General features: G+C 42.2%; 1 protein-coding gene across 1 annotated transcript in view; it reads right to left on the reverse strand.

The window, feature by feature from the left end:
- QPCT (glutaminyl-peptide cyclotransferase) overlaps nucleotides 1-22150 on the reverse strand; it is a 1088038-nt gene that overhangs the window by 280000 nt on the left and 785888 nt on the right. Inside the window, exon 5 of the mRNA XM_044063686.1 lies at nucleotides 2645-2744. Within this exon, the coding sequence (XP_043919621.1) occupies nucleotides 2645-2744 (100 nt within the window). The remainder of the gene's footprint in view (nucleotides 1-2644; nucleotides 2745-22150) is intronic.

Here is a 22150-nt window from a genome sequence, read left to right on the forward strand (position 1 = left end):
AAATGCCTACTAGAACACAAGAAAAGAATCTGGATAGCCTCTTTTAAGGCTACAAGGGATGTTCAGATGTGAGTGTTGTCCCAACTGTAAACACACAGACGTGGGTCAAACATTCATGGTTAGACAACAAAAATATAAGTTAAACAAGAAACTTAACTGAAATTCTAAATTGGTAGTTTATTTAGCCCAATGCCAACAATGCCCAGCATTTTATGTCGGGAAGACGATAGGAAATTAAAAGAGCAGCTATATGAACATATATACAGCATCAATAGGGCTAGAACAGAAAATGCTCTGGCTAAGCACATAGTAGAATTTGAGAACCAGAGTTTTATATTTACAGGTATTGACCAAGTTGAACCTGGTAACAGAGGGGGTCCTTTTTCTTTGTTGTTAGAGAAATTAGAGCTGATATGGCAAATCAAACTGAATGCCTTTACTTACTTAGGCTTGAATGAAGCTTGCTCTATCACCTGTTTATTAAAACTTAAAAACTTGTTAAGATAAACAGATCAAACTTTAGTTTTTAAGGCACATTTTAACAAGGAATGTATGTTGTTTTATATGTTGTTACTGTTCTTGTGCAAATGTGTGCACACTTTGTTATTTTAAAGTAGCACATTTTTAAACCAGTGAACTTATTTATAAGATTCTTTAAGAACAAGGAAATGCAAGAAAGATTCAGAATGTATAGGGTTAAGTCTAACTTAAGCATTTAAATGCAATTAAGAAGCTGAGCTTGATTATAGGTCAAAAATACATCACATAACAAGTTTGAATAGTTATAAAAGAAGCTTTGTACTTTAAATATTTTTATTCTGATGAAGTTCTGTATGGTACTTGAACGAAAAGCTCTTCAATAAATTTGTGGACACTACTGTTCATCAGTGGAGCCTTCCTGTTATTCGTTTGAAGGATAGCACAGTAACCAAGTGGCTAACTGCTGTGCTGGTTACAGAGGTAAAGTTCACAAAACAAGTAAGGTTCTAGTAAACTGCTCTCATATAAAGTGAAGGCTAACCTATGAATTGCTTAATTATGGATGGCATTTGGGTCTACATCTGGAAAGGTAGACCTGGTGTCTGTGATCAGCAGTTGTGGGCAGTAGCAGTATTGGCTCCTGCTGCACCAACATCAGCAAGGCATGTGGCAGATGCCTTTGCACCTGCATAGTCTGCAATGGAAGTACTAGTACCTGGACAGCCAGCACTGGATGGACTGATATCTGCACAGCTGATGCTGGCCTCACCAGCTTATGGTGCAGAGGTGCTGGAGAGCTGACACTGTTTGGCCCAGCATAGATAACATTGGCTCCTGTAGGTTAACTTAGGAAATGCCTATGTCACTATGGCTGACATCTGCTATCCAGATGCCAGGTATAGCAGCACCTGTTGAAATTATATCTGCCTGGCTTGGAGTTGTGTCAGTGAAGTGAAAGGGGTATAGCCGACATGTGGTAAAGGCTGAGGCGAGTGGCACTGATGTTCCTCAAGACACTGGCATAAAGGCAGTGGTCTAGGCAGGTGAAAGTTGGGCTGAACCCTTTGAGCCCCAATTTCTTGGGGTTCAAAGTACATATGATAGAAGAAGTTTTATTTTCTAGACATTTAATGGAAACAACCAACCTACCCAAACTATACTTGGTAAGGCTACATATCTCTGCAAAGACAGTTCATAGTTCATAGAAAAAAAAAATAGGTTCATTCTCCACTATAGAATGCTCTCCACTGGTAGACTCAACTACTATGACAGTGGGCAATTTACATTTGTCCCCCTCATGATTATCAGGTTTCATTCTTTTGCTTACTAGACCAAGAGATATCTTAACAATGAAATGCTTTCTTTCTCAGCTTTGGACATTTTAAATATAGATGAACGATGTCTGCTTTGAATAGTGGATTGAAATAAAACAAAATCTTTTCTGGACAAAGAAAGGATTTTAAAAGATGATTTAAGGAACCAGACACTAGGTCCAAACCAGGGTGCTTCTGCACTTCAAACATGTCATGGGGACTCTAGGTTCTTAGTCAAGAGAAAAAAATCATGTCTTATAAGTGGCATTATTAAATTATATGCGGATACGGTACATAAAAGTGCTATGATCTAGACATGGTATTTAAAAGTGCTGTGATCTAAACCAAAATAATAACTGCACCAAGAGTGTATCTCAACTGCAGGAATCTGTCTCCTAGAGGCAAACTGTCTGAGATGCAAGGAAAAAAAAACCTCAAGTTTACATCTGTTCAGACACCAAGGTAGTTCCATTCAGTATTACTGAATGCAATATGAAGTAAAAAGGGCACAAGCTTGTATTCAAAAGTAAAAAAAAAAATCCTGGAAAAACAGTCCCGTTAGTAATATTTTCTTTCAATCAACTAAAGAGAATAAGCCTGTTTTTGCAGTCACTTCTTTCTGTGCTAGAGCTGAACAGTAGAAAATAAAAGGAGATGTATGGGAAGTAGAAGGTATCATGAGTAAGACAGGGGTGGATCACAAGCTTGGGAATATATTGCTAGTTGTGTTAAATCATGTCATAGGCTACAGTCTTATTAGTTATATGTAATAGACCTCTTCTATACCAGATCCAGTAGTCTTTCTGCAATTTCTGGAACTGCAGTGTTTGTTCTGCTTTTCAATTTCTTACCAATCATCTGCAGCCTAGTAAGCCATCGGGCTGTATTCTGGAAGTAACTTCCAAAGACTGGATTTGAAGCTCCAATTAAATCCAGAAGCATCAACATATCCTGCAAAAATTAAAGGAACATTCTGTAACAGAGATAAATACTGTTAACATTTAAGCTGTCTCTAGCATGCTGAATCACAGATTTAAAGGTAGCTTGTTTTTTTTTTACTAGGAAATTAGTGAATTTTTGCAATGATTCTAGTTAATTAAAGCCACTCGTGGTGGTAGAAAGAGAGAAAAAGATTAAAGTTTACATCTATACAAAAACCAAAGTGGCCCCAATACTGCATACAATACAATACTAGAAAAGACTTACCTGACATATGTCACAGTTGTACATCCAGTGTATCAAACTCCAAGTATTTTCTGCCTGTTAAATATATATGCACTCCTATTTAAAATATCATGCCAACCACTTTTATTTAATAATAGTAACCAGATATCATCAAGATATCGCCTCAAATATCCATTTCTGAAAAAAAGTATTTCTAGTGCCATCATGATTAACTTGGTTTCGACATAAGCCATAAAAGGTCGGCATATATGGGGGGGGCAAAAGAGCCCCCCAGCCGGCCCGCATTAAATTTAATTTGTTTTTATAGTTAATAGTAAAAAACATTGCAAGTAAGGACATATTAGCTAAGGCTCTCCATCAAGAATGGGGGAAAGGGGTAAGATGGTACCTAATGGTTAATGTTAAGGTATGGTACAATATAAACATCAAGGAGGGATAGTTTGAGTCCACAAGGGAAAGTTGCTTAAGCTTTAAACAGGCTCCTGCAAGGGCAGTATGAACCTATGAACTAAATATGAACCTATGAACCTAAAATTCATAACCATATAAATCCCAAGGCCAGTAATAGGCATGCCAAGGGTATATAAAACTATTGGGATATATATATAATAAGGCACATAATAAGCCGCATATAACAACCAATTTCTACCAAAACTGAATGACAGCAGACAAAGGTGGCAGCAGACAAAGACAAAGAAGTTGCAGTTGCTAGTGATGAATTGGGATGATTACAAGACACAGACACTTATTATATTATCCATATCTAGAATGATGTACATAGATGGTTCCACATTTAATGAATTCTTGGTCGACATGGCTAGATATGTCCTTACTTGCAATGTTTTTTACTATAAAAACAATTTGTTATTGGCAATTATTATGGGGCCATGCGGCTATGGGGGCTTTTGCCCCATATTATGTTTGTCTTTTTATGGCTATGCTCTAAGTCCAAGATAATCTATGGCACTAGAAATACTTTTTTTTCAGAGAAAATGATATTTGGGAATGCATCTTTGATGAGTCTTGGTTAGTGTGGAGGGGTACTGGTACTGAGTCTAGTTTATTTTGTTTTTGTAAAATACAAGGATGAACATGGTATGATAGGCCCGGATGATAATGATAGGATGATTGGATGATTTTTGGATGAGGTGGAGTGACTTCGATGGAATACAATTTGAGAGTGAGAGACATGGTTGTGTTTCACAACATACAATTTGTTGTTGCACAAAGTTTCAGCTCCACACATAGCCAATAACATCCCAAATCCCCATTCATCACCACTTAAACAACTAAACTGATATGTTCACAACTAATTCAAAGGTTTAAAAATCGAGGATCTCTATAAGCAAAGAGGGTACAAAAAGAGGGTACAAAGAAGGGTTGTAGGAATCAGGAGGAGGCAGGTGCAAGGCATGATGCTTCAAATACAAGGATACAAGGAAGGCCACAACTTCATCTAGGCCAACTAGCCACAACAACTTTCACAACAATCACCAGGGAGTTTATCATTGGTTTTATAAACATTGCACGGCCATTGGAAGTGATCCAGTGAATGTCCAGAATCAGAAATGGTAAAACTTGACAGTTGTACATCCCCAAAAGTGACTGGAACTCAATTTTCCAAGACTACAGATACAAAATAATGGTTCCTTTACCTGCTGACCACAATTCTTTCTGGAAAAAGACCAGTCAATAAATGGCTGCAAAGGGAGTCATTCTCTCTTAACCCACCACAGATACAGTGCCACAAAGGCTGAGAGTTAAGGTACAGGCAAGGGGTTAGAAACATTTAACCTTTTAAATAGTTGCTGTAATGGAGAAGCAACAGAGCATAAATACCAAAGGCAACATGTAGACTCACCCCAAAACAACTGATATGGTTAATTTACCATTCCATTTTCCAGAGGGATCACATTCTGCAACACCTTATATTTTACTTACATCTGGTCATTTCATATTTATGACAGCATATATGTTCCCTTTGCCTCTCCAAATCTCCCCTCTCTGACTCTTCCTCAACAGTTCCAGTGAGTTTTCCACATCACTGGTTACTGGTTTGGGTCTTTTCCATCTGCATACATTCCCCACTTAATGGGGATCATCTAAATTGTCCCTACCTGTATGTGCAGAGTGTGTGTGTGTGTGTGTGTGTGTGTGTGTGTGTGTGTGTGTGTGTGTGTGTGTGTGTGTGTGAAACAGGCAAGCTACGTTTTGAAATTAGGAGAAAATATTGGAGCAGCTTCATGATTATTTAGCCAATATGGTATTATGCTTAAATGAACATGCATATATGACAATGAATGACCAAGATGGTCAACAAGAAGTAAACAATATCCTTTTAATTAATTACTAGCTGTGATAATGCCAAAAACATTGCTACAAACAAAGCCATTTACAGAAGTTTCTTTCATCAAACACATTAAAATAGATTTGTAAGTAAACTGGAAACATTTTGGACAATCATCCCTGTCACAAGGATGAATTCTGTAGAATAATCTATCATAACACAGAAAGTAAGTAGTCACATATAAGGAATTTATTGGTACGAGTATACTACAATAATGCTCCTCCTCCTCCTCATCATCATCAGCCCCCCTTTTCCCATTTTCTACATGGGGTTGGGGTATTGTGTTAACTGTCGCAATCTCTCTCGATTCAATGCCACACTACTAACTTCTTTGACACTCATTCCTGACTGCCACAGATCTTCTTTCACACTATCCATCCACCTCTTTGGTAGATGTCATCATTTTCTCTTAATTCTTCCTGTCCGTCTCAATCTTCTTCACCAGATTGTCTTCTGCTTTTCTGCACATGTGTCCTAACCACAGTAATCTGTTCCTTTTGACCTCTTCTGCAACTGGAGCTGTTATGGCTTCTGCTATTATTCCTCATTTCTTCATTTGTCCCACAGTGTGCATCCTCCCACCCTTCTCAGGCACTTCATTTTCATCACCTCAGTCTTCATTTCCTCTGCCTTTACTGCCTAAGTTTCTGTACCATACAGCAGTACTGGTTACACCACTGTCTTGTACACCTTATTTTTCAGCTTCCTTGGCATTCTTCTGTCATACACATGATACTCTATGCTAGCTGGATGCAGCCCCTCTGATTCTAGCTTTCACCTCTTCATTCAGACTTTCCTTTTCCTCAATCACCCCTCCCAGATACTTGAAGCTATTAACCTGTTCCAACATCTTCCCTTCTATCTCAATACTCAGCTTCTTTTTTCTTCTTTTCCCCAATTTGCTGCTATTATCTGTCTTATCTGTGCCATTTCATCCCATGTGCTTTTAGCTTTGAATTTCATTCCCCTATCTTTTGCTGAAGTTCTTGCTCATAGTCTGCCTGTAACGCCACATTGTTTGCATACAGCAACTTTGTTGATCTATCCCCCTCCGACCTGTTTGCTAATGTAGTCCATCACCAGTATGAACAGCAGTGGACTCAGAGTTGAACCTTGGTGCACACCCACTCCCCCTAAGAACCTCTCTGTGAGACCGAACACTGTTCATACTTGAGTCATTGGGTCCTTGTACATAGCCTGCACTGATTCTACTGATTCTATCAATGTTTCTGGGACTTAGTACCACCCAAACAGCTTTCTTGGGACCTTATCATATGCTTTCTCCAAGTCTAGGAATGCCCAGTTGGACTATTTCTTCATCTCTATCTTCTCAACCATCTGTCTCACTGCAAACACCGGGTCAGCTGTATTACATCTTGATCTGAATCCAAACTGCTCATTTCCCATCTTACATTCTACTACTCTGCATATCCGTTTATCAATCACCCTCTCCAGAACTTTCATGCAATGAGACTGGAATTTGAGACCTCTGTACTGCCTACAGTTGTGGATATCCCCTTTGTTCTTGTACACTGGCACTAGTATGCTTATTCTCTAATCATCTGGGATATGCCTTTCTCTCCACACTGTTATGAGCACCCTCAGGAGCCACTAATCCCCTATCTCACCCAGTATCTTTATCATATCTGTTGCAACCTCATCTGAGTTTGCTGTTTTCCCTGACTTCATTTTCCTTAGTGCTATTCTTACTTCTTTGAGGGTGGGCTGCTCTTCTTCTCTCATCGAAGGTTGTGTCTGTGGCAGTCCAACTTCTGTGGGGTTTCCTTCATTCAGAAGCATCTGGAAATACTCCTTCCATCTGCCTTTGATGTCCTGTGGACTGGTGAGTAAGTTGTTGCTGGCATCCCTTTTGAAGGGTGTCTGGCTATCTTCTTTATCTTTCTGTCTTTGCTTTGCAACCCGATATAGTCTTTTTGTGCCACCTAATAAGTCATTTTCAAGAAGCTGGTAGACTGCCTCTGATGCCCTGTTTTAGGTATTGCAACTCCTTTCTTAGCTTCTTTGTTAGTCAGACAGTATTCCTTCCCAGCCTGGTCAGTCTTTTCTATCCCCCACTTTTTCCTGCACTCCTTCATTCTTTTGATGACTACCTCAACTTTGAGTTCCACTACCAGCTTTCCTTATGTACCTTATTTCCATACCTGGCTCGGACACATATCGGTTCTGTAGTCCTCACACATGCTGTTTTGAGGCGCTGCCATTCTTCTTCAACTCCACCTATTTCCTCCTCTTCTTGGGGTGCTAGAGCCTTGAGTAATTCCTTGAACTGTCATACTTTCTCTCCAGTCAACTTCCAGGTCTTCTGCTTGGACTCTGTTGACATTAGAGCTTTGTCTGACCACTGCCTGCAGCTGACTTGGTGGCAACCAGTGATTTATGCTGAGGGCTGACTGTTTCACTGGGGATAACATTGCAGTCATTGACTCTACCTTACTAGGAGGAAGTCTACCTGAGTTGCATGTTGGTCACTCTTGTATGTGATCTTGTGACTGTCTCTCTTGCTGAACGACATGTTGTTTACAATCAAGCCATTTGCTAGAGAGAAGTCTAGAATGGCCTCTCCTTCTTTATTTCTGTTGCCCCACCCATGTGGCCCCAGGTAATCCTCATATCCTGTTCTGTCTGTCCTGATATGTGCATTCAAGTCCCCATCTAGTTGGTCCTGCAAGTGCTGGATGAATGCAATCCTTTCCTCATCATCACAGCCCTGTTGTGGGGCACTGGCTGAGCTTATGAAATACTGCCCTATCATTACACTGTAGTCTGACTGCCATGTGTCTGTCACTAATTCCGATGACATCCCTCACTGCCTTCTGAGGCCTCTCTCTCACCACAATTCCCACATAATTTCTAGGCTGTCCTCCTTCTGAGTAGTATACTCTGGATTCCAAGCCAAGTGACTTCACTGCACTGCCCTTCCATCTTGTCTCTTGGATACTCAGGATGTCCAGCCTCCTCAGTACAATCATGTTATCCACTTCCAAGCTGCATCCTGTCAGTGAACCTACATTAAATGTAGCAATTCTCAGCTCATGTTCAACAGGTCGACTGGTTTTACGTCCAGCTTTCACTCAACACAGCTATCAATGTAAACCAGGCTGGGCAACTAGACTGTAGCTTATTGACACAGGGCTGCTTGGCTTTATGGCAGGCACAAACTGGCTAATAAGAGCACAAACACCCTTTCCATTAGCACAGGTCACTGGAGGAGGCTGGGTCCTCAACCCACTTACCACCATCAAATACATATGCCCACATGATGACATTAGTCAGCATGACCAAATCATCTAGAGCCATCAGGATAGGAAACAGGAGGTCAAAAAGCTTTCACAGTAGTTGAACAATTTTGGTGATTTATTTAGTGCTGATTAGACAGAAAGACATTCTTTGACACATTTGATGGATAAGTTTGAGGGTACATTATTCAAGCGCTGTAAGCTGCAGCTAGAAAACGTGTATTTTAGAGAATGCCTTAAAGTTAGAAGCGTCCCTAGAGGGTTACAGTCCTGGAAATATCCTACAGGGTTAATACCTGGTTCTGCACTTCACAAAGAGCTTCTTGATTTTTCTGACAAGGAAGGCTGTAAGCTTCTTGAATTGGCACTGAAGCACAAATAGAAAATGATAGACGAGATGATTATAGAAGCGAATAAAATGGACAAGCTTATTACCAAAATTTGTTGTTTGATAAAAACTTACACCATTACCAAAATATTTTTACTAAAATTAACAGAATTTTTTCTGAAATTCAAAAGAGGAAAGAAAGGACGATGGAAAGAGTTAAGACTAAATACATGGAAGGGCATGCCTATCCAAAACTTCTGGCCTCTAATTATATCACTTCTGGTCGAAGTTCAAGCAGAGATGAGGATTTAATTTTAGAGCATGAAGAAACCATTGATGAAGAGGATTCCCCCTTTAGAGAACTGCCTATTCAGGAGATTGGAGAAACTATAGACTCTGAGGGACCAGCAGCAGGATCCCCCATCTTTGCACAGGTATGCCCAAAACCAGTGGAAAAGGCAAAATAATGGAGGTACAAGACAGGACAATCGGAGAACTACATACAACCAGAGGAAGTATTAGATTTAACTGAATTTGATGTATCTTTGACTGTCAATGAACTTGGGCCTCAAGTAATTTTAAACACAACAGAGGGTTTCAAACTTTATAATTATACAACTAACTGCCTGGGCCATGAGTACTCCAATTAGCTTATCACAGGCTATATATTTGTTCCTTACTGTCATTTAAAAATAGACAAACTTTTAATTTATCATGATATTTTTATCAGGAAATTGAATTTTAGAATTGTTTTTAATGACAACAAGATCAATTTTGTACCTAATTTATTTCACAGCAGCAGCACTTTCAACACCCCCCCCCCCCTTGCTTTACGCTTACTCGTGTTTCAGAAACTTTGTGAAAATGATTTTAGGTCTTTGTGGTGACATAATTTGCATCACAGAGGGCAATGAAATTTAACGGACACGGAATTTTGTTATTGTTGGAGCTTGTCCATGAAAGAAGTTTAAGGGTAATACAACCTGATAAAGGGGGAGGAATTGTTATTATGAACAAAATTAGCTTAACAAAACAAATGTGCATGTCTTGGATGGCAATTTTATGAGGAACTATCGCTTAATACTATCCACATTGCCTGTAAGAGGCTTGATTCTTTACTGAGGGATATAGTAGATCAGGATCAGATTAGACCCGAACTATTTGATTATTTGCGCCTTAAGTTTCCTGTGGTGTCTTCCATCTTCGAAATACTGAAGTATAATTGACCCACCGATGAGGCCCATGGTTAATGCTAGGAAGTCAAAAACCCATCCCTTAGCCCAATACACTGACCTTAGACTTGGAATCTTTCACCTATTTATATCATAATTACTGGGATTTTTTTACTTAAACTTAAAGATTTGGACTATTTTGATGATTATTTATTCCTTACTGTAGATGTTGTGGAACTGTTTAATGTTATAACCCACTCCGCTGGTTTGGAGTGGTTTCATGACTTTCTGTTTGAACCACTACTTTTGATGACAATAAGATTAACACTTTGGATGTATTCATTGTCGCTCATCTCTCTCTCTCTCTCTCTAATACAGATGGCGAACAGGCGGGGTTGTTCGTTTATATGCTTCATTACATACAAAACACATCAGGATGGATAGCAGCTTTACAAAATATAAACAAACTGATTAACAGACAGACTACACAGACATACATGCTTGCATTTCAACAGCTTACTACAAAATGGCAGTCAGGCTTGCACATGCTCAGTATTTATACACTTGTGCAAGCCCTTAGAAAGGTTCTTAAAGTTGTACACACAGAATGATCTACATTCTTGGAAATTGTGCTACTTTTGGAAGGGAAATATTTTCAACAGATGAAAGATGTGGCAGTGGAGGCATCTTATGCCCCCAGTTTTGCCAATATCGTCCTTGTCCAGTGGGAGAAAAATTTTTTGTTTAATAAGTTAAAAACTGCCCCCTGCAAATTATGTGTGTGTTATTTGGACAATATTTTTATTTTTTGGGATAGACCTTGTAGGGAGACTAAGCCCTTCATAGCTTATCTAAATGCCACAACACCTGTTTAAGGTTTACTCATTCATTCCACCATTCAACTATTAATTGTTTGGATGTGAGGGTTACATTTTAGCAGATATTGCACGTGGTTACCCAATGCATGTGGCCTTGTTAGTCAGCAATAATACTGCACAAAAAAGGGGGTTATTATACCACTGCTTAAAACCTCCTTTAATGCAGTTAAAGATTTATTTGAAGGTACCACCAAGGCAGTAAAAGACCATAATTTGTCTTTTACTGTTGATTATTCTTCACGACACAGATGTATTAGGGAAGTGTTATGTAAAAAGTAGTTTGTCTTTTCCTGTTTCAATGGACTTGTAGATTAGGTGGGCGAGAAGCCTCAAACAGTTTACCGGATGGGAAGATCAACAAAGAACATTTTTGAATATGAAGCTCACATAGGAGTGGAAACCAGTAACAAAATACATGGTATTGTGAAACGTGGTTTTTGTACCCAATGCAAGCACATTTTAGTTGCTGCTTCTGTAATAGTTGATGTTAACATTAAAACCACCTTTTACTGTAACTGTAACATTCAGGGGATCATTTATTTGGCTAAGTGTCAGAAATGCAATGGCTTTTATGTGGGCAAGGTCCAAAGAAAGTTGAAAGAATGTATATATGAGCAGCTTTTAAATATTAGGAAGAAAAACATGAACAATTTGCTGGCAAAACATGTTGCAAAACATCCTGAACAATTTTTTCTTTTTTTTTTTGGTTTGGATTACATCGTTAAACCCCTAGGGGAGGGCCATGGGAAGATCTTGTTAAAGAACGAGAACTGCATTGGTGATTAAGATTAAATGCCACAGCCCCCCCCCCGACTTAATGATCACATATCCAGTGGTAGTGTGTTTCAGCTTAAATCCTATATTTTACAATTATAACTGGATTTGAATCCTGTATTTTTGGCATCACAGTTAACACTATTCAATCGTTTAGTGCTATTTCCTTTTTTAATGGGTTGTTCTTTTATTGTTGATTTGCTGGATAAGATCATGTGACTTTTAAGGAGGGTTATTTAAAATGTGAATTTGACATGCTATTTGATTCTGAGGAAGTATGAGAGGTTCCACACGAAAGCACTTAATCCTTATTTTTTGTTTTATACGGAGCTGTTTATTGAACAATTTATATTATCCTTTGGGCTGTTCCTGTTTCCTTGGTTTTGGATACAGCAGCATTTTTCTAGTTTGGTTGTGTGGTTCCAACCTTAACCATTGCCAACTGGTCTTTACTGAAATAATAATGTAACTCACAATATCATGATAAATATTGCATTAATAACATAATTTCTACTGGATCATTTAAGAAGACAGCCTTCTTCATTACTCTTACTTTTAACTTCATTTACACCCTTTCCAAATCTCCCTCCGCTTTTCAAACTCTTCTTTCTAACTACTGACATTCAATTTATTTTATCTTCTATTGTTTCCCTTGTCTACATCTTATCCATTAGCTATTCTCATGTTTATTATCATTACCATTTTCCTTTCACAATTTTATTCTGTGTCCTTTTCTGTTGTGATCCCCTATCTCATCTTGCAGTTCTTAAATAGTTTTTCTATCCATTCTCTTTTCCCTATTCCCACCTTATTCAGCCACACTGTTGTGTATTCCACTGTTTCCTTCTTTCCATGCTCCGTTTTCTTCCAAACTTCCCTTACTGGTAGCTGTGTTTCCCAAATTTCTACTTTAGAGCATTTATTACTTGTGGTCACAGCCCCAAATAGACAGAATCACCATAAATCTGGAATTGACCCCTGAAAAATCTCATTCCAGATTCTCCTTGCATTTCCCATTTATTTTCCTCATATGCATTTGTTATGCATTTGCCATATCACACCACCAGCAGTAAGATATCTGAGTCCATCTCTCTTTTTATATTCTTCCTGGAGTTCTGTATCATCTGTGCACTAATCTGTAATAAACATCTCCAACTAGACCCACATTATTCAAGAATCTCATTGTAACAAATACTTTTTTTCCAGATAAAGTCTTCTTCCCACTCCACTGACTCTTTTATCCATGCCTTCCTCAATCTCTCCATTGCCATCTGGGATGTTCTGTCTTCCAAATTATTGCTTATTTTCCCTATCCTCTTACTGTGTAATTTCCCAAACTCTTAATATTTTCTCCTTTTCCTTCCTTTCTAATCCTGCCTGCCAGCCTCTGCTCAATGAATTTTTGCAAGGAATCCTCTGTGGGGTTTTATATGTACATGTCTCGCTCTATAAATTGCATATGGTAAAATCATGCATCTCACAAGACCAATCCTTCCCTCTAATGTATAAACTTCTCCCATCCACTTATCCATTATCTATTATTATGTCCACCCTCTTCCTCATTTCCTCTCAGTTTTTCATTCTGACCTTTTCTAGTTCCTAGAAAGCCTTCAAGTCCAAATATTTCTCTACTCCCTGTGTTTCTTTGTTACACTGTCACATCCTTCTTATTTCATATTCTTATTGCTATTCACTTTTCTGGAGGATATTCAAATTTTGCTTCACACCCAAATGCTCTGAACATTTGCAAAATCTGAGGGAGTTTTTCTACATCGTCTAATGTTACCATACAGGTCACCTGCAAGCAAGAAGATATTACTTTTATTACACTTGCTTTCATGTTTCCTCCCACAGATCTTTAATTTACAGCACCAAGCATCTGATTACCATTGAGAATAATCCTGGTGACAGGGGGGCATACTTGTTAGGTACCCCCTCCTCATTTCTACTTTCTGGTGTCAACAACTGTTTCTCTATTCTCTTCATTCTTTACTTTTTTTCTTTTCCTCTCCCAATTATTTCCTACCAATCATCCCCTCCAACCTGCTTTTATTATATCCCATTCCCTTATTCTGACTTTTAGCTCCTTCTGTTTGCTTAGATTTAGGACCACTTTGACCATCTGTTGCATCCATTCTACATTTTTCAATTTCTGCCACTGGCCAGGGTTCCAGTTCCATCCTGTCTTATAAGTGTCAACTTCCTCCCATTCCATACTGACTACAGCATGGTCACATAATACACTCCTGCTATGTCTCCCATTGTAACCTTGTCTATCAATAGTCTATCTGGTCTACTCACCTGCTTAGTCTCATTCCTTAAAAATGTTAAACCACTTATACCTAGTTTTAGTTCTTGCCATACAGCCACAATTTCCAGATTTTCATGCCCATTTCTAACATTCTTCTGTTTTTATTATATAAAATAAGTTATGTACTCACCATAACATTCCATCTGTGTTATCCACTTTCATTCTTCCTCAAATGCTAGTGGAATAGTGAAACTCTCAAACTCCTCCCTTACTCATAATGCCCCATACACCTAACAAACCTCAGATCTTGTTTGTTGCCCCTTAAACCTGAAAGCATAATGTAATAAATAGAGGACAGCATCTGGGGCTCATATAAAGGAAAAGAAGTTATGTACCTACCATAACGTTCCATGTTAGTTGTCTTCATCTCGCCTTCCTTCTTGCTTGTTGGGATCGGAGCCGATCCTCGGCTCAGACTCGGCCATCTTCAATAGCTCGAGAGCTGTTTACTGGCTTGAGGCTACCCCTTATCCCATGATGCCTAGCACTAACTTACCCAGATCTCGTTTGAAATAGCTAACTAGCTATAGCTATCTAATGAACCCTTCCAAGCATAAAATTGAGCATACCTGTCATATACTCTAAGTCAGTAGAGGAAACAACCCAGAGAACACTCAGCCAGTGAAATCTGAACTCTTCTCGGTCCAACAGAACAGGGGGATGGAGGGGGGGGGGAGACGGAAGAAAGAAGGCGAGATGAAGACAACTAACATGGAATGTTATGGTAGGTACATAACTTCTTTATGTTAAGTTGTCTATCTCGCCTTCGTTTCTTGCTTGTTGAGACAGCGTCCCTAGCACCTACGATCCTGGGTGGCTCATTGGAACAGACTCTTCAGAACAGTGGAACCAAAGTTAGCTCTACTCCTGGAGACCAAATCCAACTTGTAATGAGAAATAAAGGTATGAGGATTTGCCCATGTAGCAGTGGCACAGATAGAGTCCATGGGCAACCTAGACTGAAAGGCTACAGAGGTGGCCAAAGCCCTAGTAGAATGACCTTTCGGTTTGATAAGACAACTCTTTGTTTCTTAGTTGATAGATGAAGGTAATGATGTGAGACCACCACCTGGATGAGGTCACTTTGGAAACTGGGAGACCTTGTCTGCCCCTAACATAGGAAAGAAAAAGTTGGTCCAACTTCCTTATATCCTTCGTTTTATGCAGGTAAAACGCAATTGTCTATGAACATCCAATTGGTGTAATTTGTATTCCGCCTTGTTGGTGTGATTAGGGAAAAACACAGGGAGGTCTATAGATTGGTTTAGATTATATTCTGAGCAGACTTTCGGAAGGAAGGAGGGATTAGTCCTGACAGCAACCCTGTCCTTATGAAAAACTAAGTACGGAGGACGAATGCTTAGTGCCTGAAGTTCAGAGACACGTCTGGCTGAAGTAATAGCTACCAGAAAGAGTTTTCCAAGACAGAAACGTAATGGAGCAGGATGATACCGGTTCAAAAGGAGGCATAATCAAGGAAGGTAGTACCAAATTAAGGTCCCAAGGAGGAGGGGGATCTCTCACTGGGGGCCTAAGGAGAATGGCCCCTCTGCGAAAAGCTTTACACAGCTTATGAGACATAATATTTACATTAGAAAACCCAACATGAAAGTTAGAGATGGCCTCCAGTTGAACCCTGACTGTAGCAGAAGCGGACCCAGAATGAAGAAGTTCTGCTAGGAACGCCAAGATTTCATGAACTGGGGCCGAAAAGGGATCTATATTCCTAGCCTCTGCCCAACAAGAGAAGCGTTTCCATTTGCTAGCATAAGTCTTCCTGGTAGCGGACTTGTGAGAGGAGACAATAATCTCACGAATGGCCGGGGAAATGCTGGGAAGCCTGGCTAGGGTTGGAAGTGGATCAACCAAGCTGTGAGCTGGAGTGTTTGGAGGGATTGATGCAGCTCTCCTGATTGATGAATCAGCAGATCTGGAATAGGATCCAAAGTCCAGGGCTGCCCGAGAAGGTAACGGTGCAGGAATGGAAACCATATCTGTCGAGGCCAGTAGGGGGCAATGAGGATCATTTTGAAAACCAATGGAGTAGCTTTCTGTATGAGTTTGGATATGACAGGAAACGGAGGGAAGGCATAAAGAAGTCCCTGAGGCCAATCATGGACTAGAGCGTCTCGGGGAGAGTGACCAGGAAGCGGAAGAAGGGAGAAGTAGTTGCTGCTTTTGCTGTTGAAGGGGGTGGCAAAAAGATTGCAGCAAGGCTGTCCCCACTTGCAGAAGATCAGATCCGCAACTACCTGATTCAGTGACCACTCGTAAGGCATGAGAATAGCTCTGCTGAGCCTGTCCACAATGACGCTGGACGTCCCAGGGATGTGCGTCGCAATCAGAAATCGTTGGGAGGAGATTGCCCACTGCCAGAGTCTGAGGGCTTCTCGACATAGGGGGTAGGACCTGGTTCCGCCCTGCTTGTTGATGTACCACATCACTGACATGTTGTCCGTTTGAATTGCAATGGTCCCAGAAGGGAGAGAATCCTGAAGAGCTTGCAACACTAGGAGCACGGCTTTCATTTCTAAGACGTTTATGTGCAGATGGTACTCGTGAGGCTGCCAAGTGCCTTGGACTGTCCTGCCCTGATAATGCCCCCCCCTACCCTATCAGTGAGGCATCCATGGTCACTGTGGCAACCGGAGGGGGCTGGATGAATGGTCTGCCCTGAGACACTAGTGGGGAGACCATCCACCAAGAAAGGTGTCTTTTGCATGTTTCTGTAATCATAATCATGTGAGACATGGGGAGCTGTTGAAAGGACCACTGTGTGAACAGAAGCCACTGAAAGATTCTCATGTGAAAGCGGGCTAGAGGTATCAGAAGAATTGTCACTGCCATAGAACCCAGAGTTTGAAGGACGTATCTGACTTGTACCCTTTTGCATTGCACGAGGATTTGAACTTGCTGGCAAATTGTGGACACCCTGTCTGGCGGTAGCCTTGCAGACATACTCCTTGTATCTAAGTCTGTTCCTATATAGGTAACAGATTGACAGGGCAACAAGGCAGATTTTTCAAAATTTATAGTAATGCCTAGCTGGAAGCAAATTGAAATTGTATAGTCCCTGGCTTGAAGGAGTTGATGCCTGGTAGTAGCAGTAAGGAGCCAGTCATCTAGATATGGAAACACCTGGAATCCTCGACACCTCAGGTGAGCCGTGACCACTGCCATACATTTGGTGAACACCCTGGGGGCTGTGGTGACACCAAAGGGCAGAGCTCTGAACTGGTAATGACTGGCTCCCAGCCGGAAGCGAAGGAACCTCCTGGAGCGCCTGTCCATTTTGATGTGATAGTATGCATCCTGGAGATCTATGGAGCACATCCAATTGTCCTGACCCAGAAAGGGTAGAATGGACTGTAGCGTGACCATCCAAAACTTTGTTCTTTGAACAGACTTGTTTAGTCTGCTGAGATCCAAAATCAGTCTCCAGTCCGCTGCCTTTTTTGGTACCAAAAAGAACCTTGAGTAAGTTCCGGATCTGTGTTGGTCTGCCGGGACTTCCTGGATGACTCTTTTTTCTATCAGTTTTGAAATTTCTATGACTGCTTGGTCCCTCAGATTGGGTGGGACATCTGGAAGGGACTTGCTTGACGGTAAAGGGGGTTGAAAGAAGGGAATTCTGTAACCTCCGGATATGATTGAGTGTACCCACTTGTCTTGCGTTAGGTTTTGCCAGGCTTTTGGGTACAGTGAAAGTCTTCCCCCGACTGCCTCCAGAGGCGGGCAGCCGGGGAACCCTTCAGGGATGCTGGAAGGGCTTCTCAGAGAAGGATTCTCTGCTGCCCTGGTTCTGTGGACCCCCTCTGCCACGAGGGCAGCGTCTGTTGTTGTTTCCTCCTCTGCCCCTGGAGGAAAAATCACTACGTGTGTCAGGTGAGGCTCCCTGGGATTTCCGAAACCACATTTTTCCACTCTTCTGACCCTTGGGGTATGGTCTGGAAGGAGTGGAAAAACAGACTCCCACAGCAGAGAGAGTCTTGCCTTCCTGCTCACTCCTATTCAGAGTGTCTTTCACCTGTGGTCCAAAGAGAAAGGAACCATCAAAGGGAGTGTTGGTGAACGACGCTCTAAAGGGTTCCGCAAAATTACACAGCCGCATCCATGCATGTCTCCTATGGGCCATGCCTATACCTGCGGCTCTACTCGCACCATCGGCTGCATAGGAAATGAGCCTCATGGAGGAGTTGACTACAGAATTAAGGGTCGCCAGCTGAGAGGCCACTTTAGCTTGAGCCCCTTCAGCTGATGGATCCTGAAGGGTATCTCCGAGTTCTTTCAGGAGATCCCTCTGAAGCCGGGTAAAATGGCATAAGTAATTCAGTGACCTCATGGAAAAGGTCGCTGAAGCAAACATCCGCTTCCCGTATCTATCCATGGTCCTGGACTCCTTGTCAGGAGGATGGACAGACGAAGAAGTTTCCGCTAACTCCTTCTTAGTGGCTGCTGCTACCACCATGGCATCCACAGGAACACCCTTAATAAGGAACTGCTTATCCAGGGGTGTGGTGATAAATTTGCCGGGTCTCCTCGGGGTTGGTTCCACTGTATCCGAGGTTGACCAAGCCCTTCGGGCCACTACTGACATGAGTGGATCGAAAGGCGAAGAAACCCAGGAGGTGGAAGGTCGGGAATTAAACGCATCCAGGAATACTGATTCGTCCTCGGTAGAGGCTAGGGAATTCCAGTTCCCCCTCTGCTTAAGCATTTCTAGGATGTCCGAAAAGGAAACATCTTCAGAGGGGGATCTCGGGGACACTTCCGATTCATCCAAATCCGTATCCGAAGTGACAGACTCAGGGGAGTCAATGTGCTTCCTCTTGCACTTCTTCTTCCGAGGGGGTTCCTCTGAGTGATCAGGGGAGGCCTTGGAAAATGAAGAAACACCCAATGGGGTGCCCTGGAGTGCCGGTTCCCCACGCTTGGGGTCTGGAGGAGGGGCAGAGGTTGACGCAGGCACTACAGGGGACGGAGCCGGTGGGGTCGAACGTGGGGCTGACTCAGAGGCCAGCACACTCCTCATGACATCGAAGGCATCTCTGCCACGATGCAGAGAAGGCACCGGTTCCGAGGAAATCGGAATCCTCCTCCACACAGAGGGAGACGGATCCGAGGCCGATGTAGGAGACGAGCTCACCTGCGCCGATGCTCCGAGAAGGAGAACGGGGTCGGACAAGGATCAGATGCCACTTGCCCCCACGGAGCCGACGAGGGAGTCTTGGTGCCCAGATCCCTCGACGGACGGTACCATCGAAGTGATCAGAGCTGACAACGGAACCGAAGGAGAAATCATTATCGGAGCTGACGGTTCCACAACTCGAACACCAACAAATTCCGGCTCCGAACTCAATGGAGTCGGAGGAGTAATATCGATAGAAGTGGACGGAGCCGACACCTGTTGAGGAGGGCTGGACAACATCTTGGCAAGTGCCTGCGACTTCAACAACCTACTAACCACTCTCTCCACGTCGTGATCCGAGAGCCTAGAGGACCGAGAGGAGTGGGAAGATCTGTGACTGCGGTCACTCTGCAGTAGGGGAGACTGAGGAGCCAAATAAATGGACTCTAGAGAAGGGGACCTCGGCCACTTTTGGCTCCGCAACGGCTCTGAACATACAGGTGGAGCCGACGGGGAGATATAGTCTCCTCGGTTCTGGCCAGAACCGAAGTAGTAGGTAAGGTTTGGACCAATGACTGCTCCGAGCTGGGAGCCAACGATCTGGCCGGTTTAGGAGATTTCACAGGCTGAGCCTTGGCCGGTGAATCCTGGGGCTTAAGAAGACCCCTCAGAATAAGCTTATTTTTGCGCTCCTGCACAACTCTTGGGCTAAATGCATGACAGATAGAACAAGTGTCCTGCAGGTGCACTGCACCTAAGCAATAGATGCAAGAAGTGTGCCCATCTGTCAGAGACATTTTCTGACAGCATGAGTCACACTTCTTGAATCCAGACACCTTGGATTCTTTGGACATGACCAGAAAAAGTTGTCAAGGTACAACACTGATTTATTGTCCCACACACCAAACAGTGATAACAAAACAGTACTAACACTAAAAACAAGAACACACAGTACACTACAGCTAAGGGTGAAAAAAAATTTTTTTTTTTTTTTTAAGATAGGAAGCCTCTAACTTAAACGACTACCTAACACAGATATAAGGAAAAGCCTAAACGAACCGTTAACCTACAATAAGAGATAGGGGTGGGGGAGGGGGAGAAATCTAGTTTAAACGAGTTCTAAGGGAAAGACTACACAAAAAAACTGAACTTAACCCCACGAGTTATAGATTACAACAAAAATAACAATAAACTCCCTAAAAAGTACTAATCTGACAAAAACAGCTAAAATTAAAACGTATACAAGCCTGAGCCAGTAGAAACGACACCTTGCAGCTGAAGCGGCAAACGAGATCTGGGTAAGCTAGCGCTAGGCATCATGGGATAAGGGGTTGCCTCGAGCCAGTAAACAGCTTTCGAGCTATTGAAGATGGCCGAGTCAGAGCCGAGGATCAGCTCCGATCCCAACAAGCAAGAAACGAAGGCGAGATACACAGCTCAACATCATTGGTTCCTTCAGCATATTTCAATCCTTCCAAAAGTTAAATATGAAGGAATGTTGGCGGAAGAGAAGTTGAAGAAGAATGAAAATGGACAACACAGATGCAACATTATGGTGGGTAAATAACTTATTTATCTGATGTTGTCATTTTCATTCATGGGTTCATAGGTAGGTACTAGGCTATCTGCCCAAAGGCATTTAAAAGCCTAGCCAGAATATGTTGGCTTTTGCCACCCCCTTAGTTTAGTTCCCTGTCCCTCTGTCCAGCAGAGCCACACTGAAGTGATCCCTGGGGTAAACTTTCTTTTTCCTATCCACTCGTCAAGGTTTCTCTTGAAGAGTGTTAGCAAGGAGCTCTGCCTAATGTAGATTGGAATCTTGTTCCAAAGCATGGGAAGTCTCTGTGACAGGAATCAATCCCTCCAGCACGTCCTATTTATTGCTGCGGTGAGGTTTAGATCCCTAGAGCGTGTGGCTCGAGAGGATAAGCCTTTCTTTAGGTGGAGCATGTCGATCAGTTCTGGGTTGGACATGGCCTTGTATGTAAGGCAAAGATCACCTCTGAGTAGGCGGTATGCAACTGAGTACAGCTGGAGTTTCTTCAGTCGAGCTGCATAGGGCTTCTGTTTGAGGCCAATGATCCTCTTGGTGAGGTACTTGTGTGGTCTTTCCAGCTGTTGCAGGTGTCTTGTAAGATGCATCCCAAATGGGGTGTTGTACTCTATGATGGGTGTGATGAGCGATGAGTAGAGGGGCACAATGACCTCTTTTGATCTGGATGAGAATCCTTTTGTGATAAGGTGTACCATGTAGAAGGATTTTCTAACCACTTTGGCAATGTGATTATCAAAGGAGAGTTTACTATCTACTTGGGTCCCCAGATCCCTTATTACGTCTTCCATATTTGGGGGACTACCACCTATGTCGTAGTTCGTGGGTACTTTGTGTTTTCCAAAGGGGGTGACTATGCACTTTTTGGCATTTAGCTTGAGGCCATGATTTTGACACCGGATGTCCGTCTCAGTGAGACCCTTTTGGAGGATGTCTGTGTCAGCCGGAGAGTCAATTATAGCCCCTACTTTTCAGTCGTCTGCGAACTTGGTCAGCCACAGTACTCCTGTGCTTGTCTGTACCTCTGAGAAGTATATGCTGAACAGGAGGGGTCCTAGGACTGAGCCCTGGGGAATGCCACTTGTAACCGGTTTAGAGTCAGACCTAGCTCCCGCAACTCTTACCATGTGGGTTCTGTTTGTGAGCCAGCTGGCAACCCATCTTGTGACATAGGGGTTTATGTTCAGGCTGGTGAGCTTGTCTATAATACCAGAATGAGGAATGGTGTCAAAGGCCTTTGCGAGGTCTAGGTAGGCTGTGTGTGCCACCTTTCCCTCATCTATAGCCTTGGTAACTGTCTCAAAGAAGTCCACCAGTTTTAGGAGGCATGATCTACCCTTAAAGCCGAACTGGGTAGGGTCCAGTGTTTGGAGGTTCTCAATGTCTCTGTTAATGAGTTCCATGATGATGCGCTCCATAGCCTTG

The sequence above is a fragment of the Protopterus annectens genome, chromosome 1.part0 (genome assembly GCF_019279795.1).
Source record: "Protopterus annectens isolate FY-2018-M chromosome 1.part0, PAN1.0, whole genome shotgun sequence".
In the NCBI taxonomy this organism is placed as follows: Eukaryota; Metazoa; Chordata; order Ceratodontiformes; family Protopteridae; genus Protopterus; species Protopterus annectens.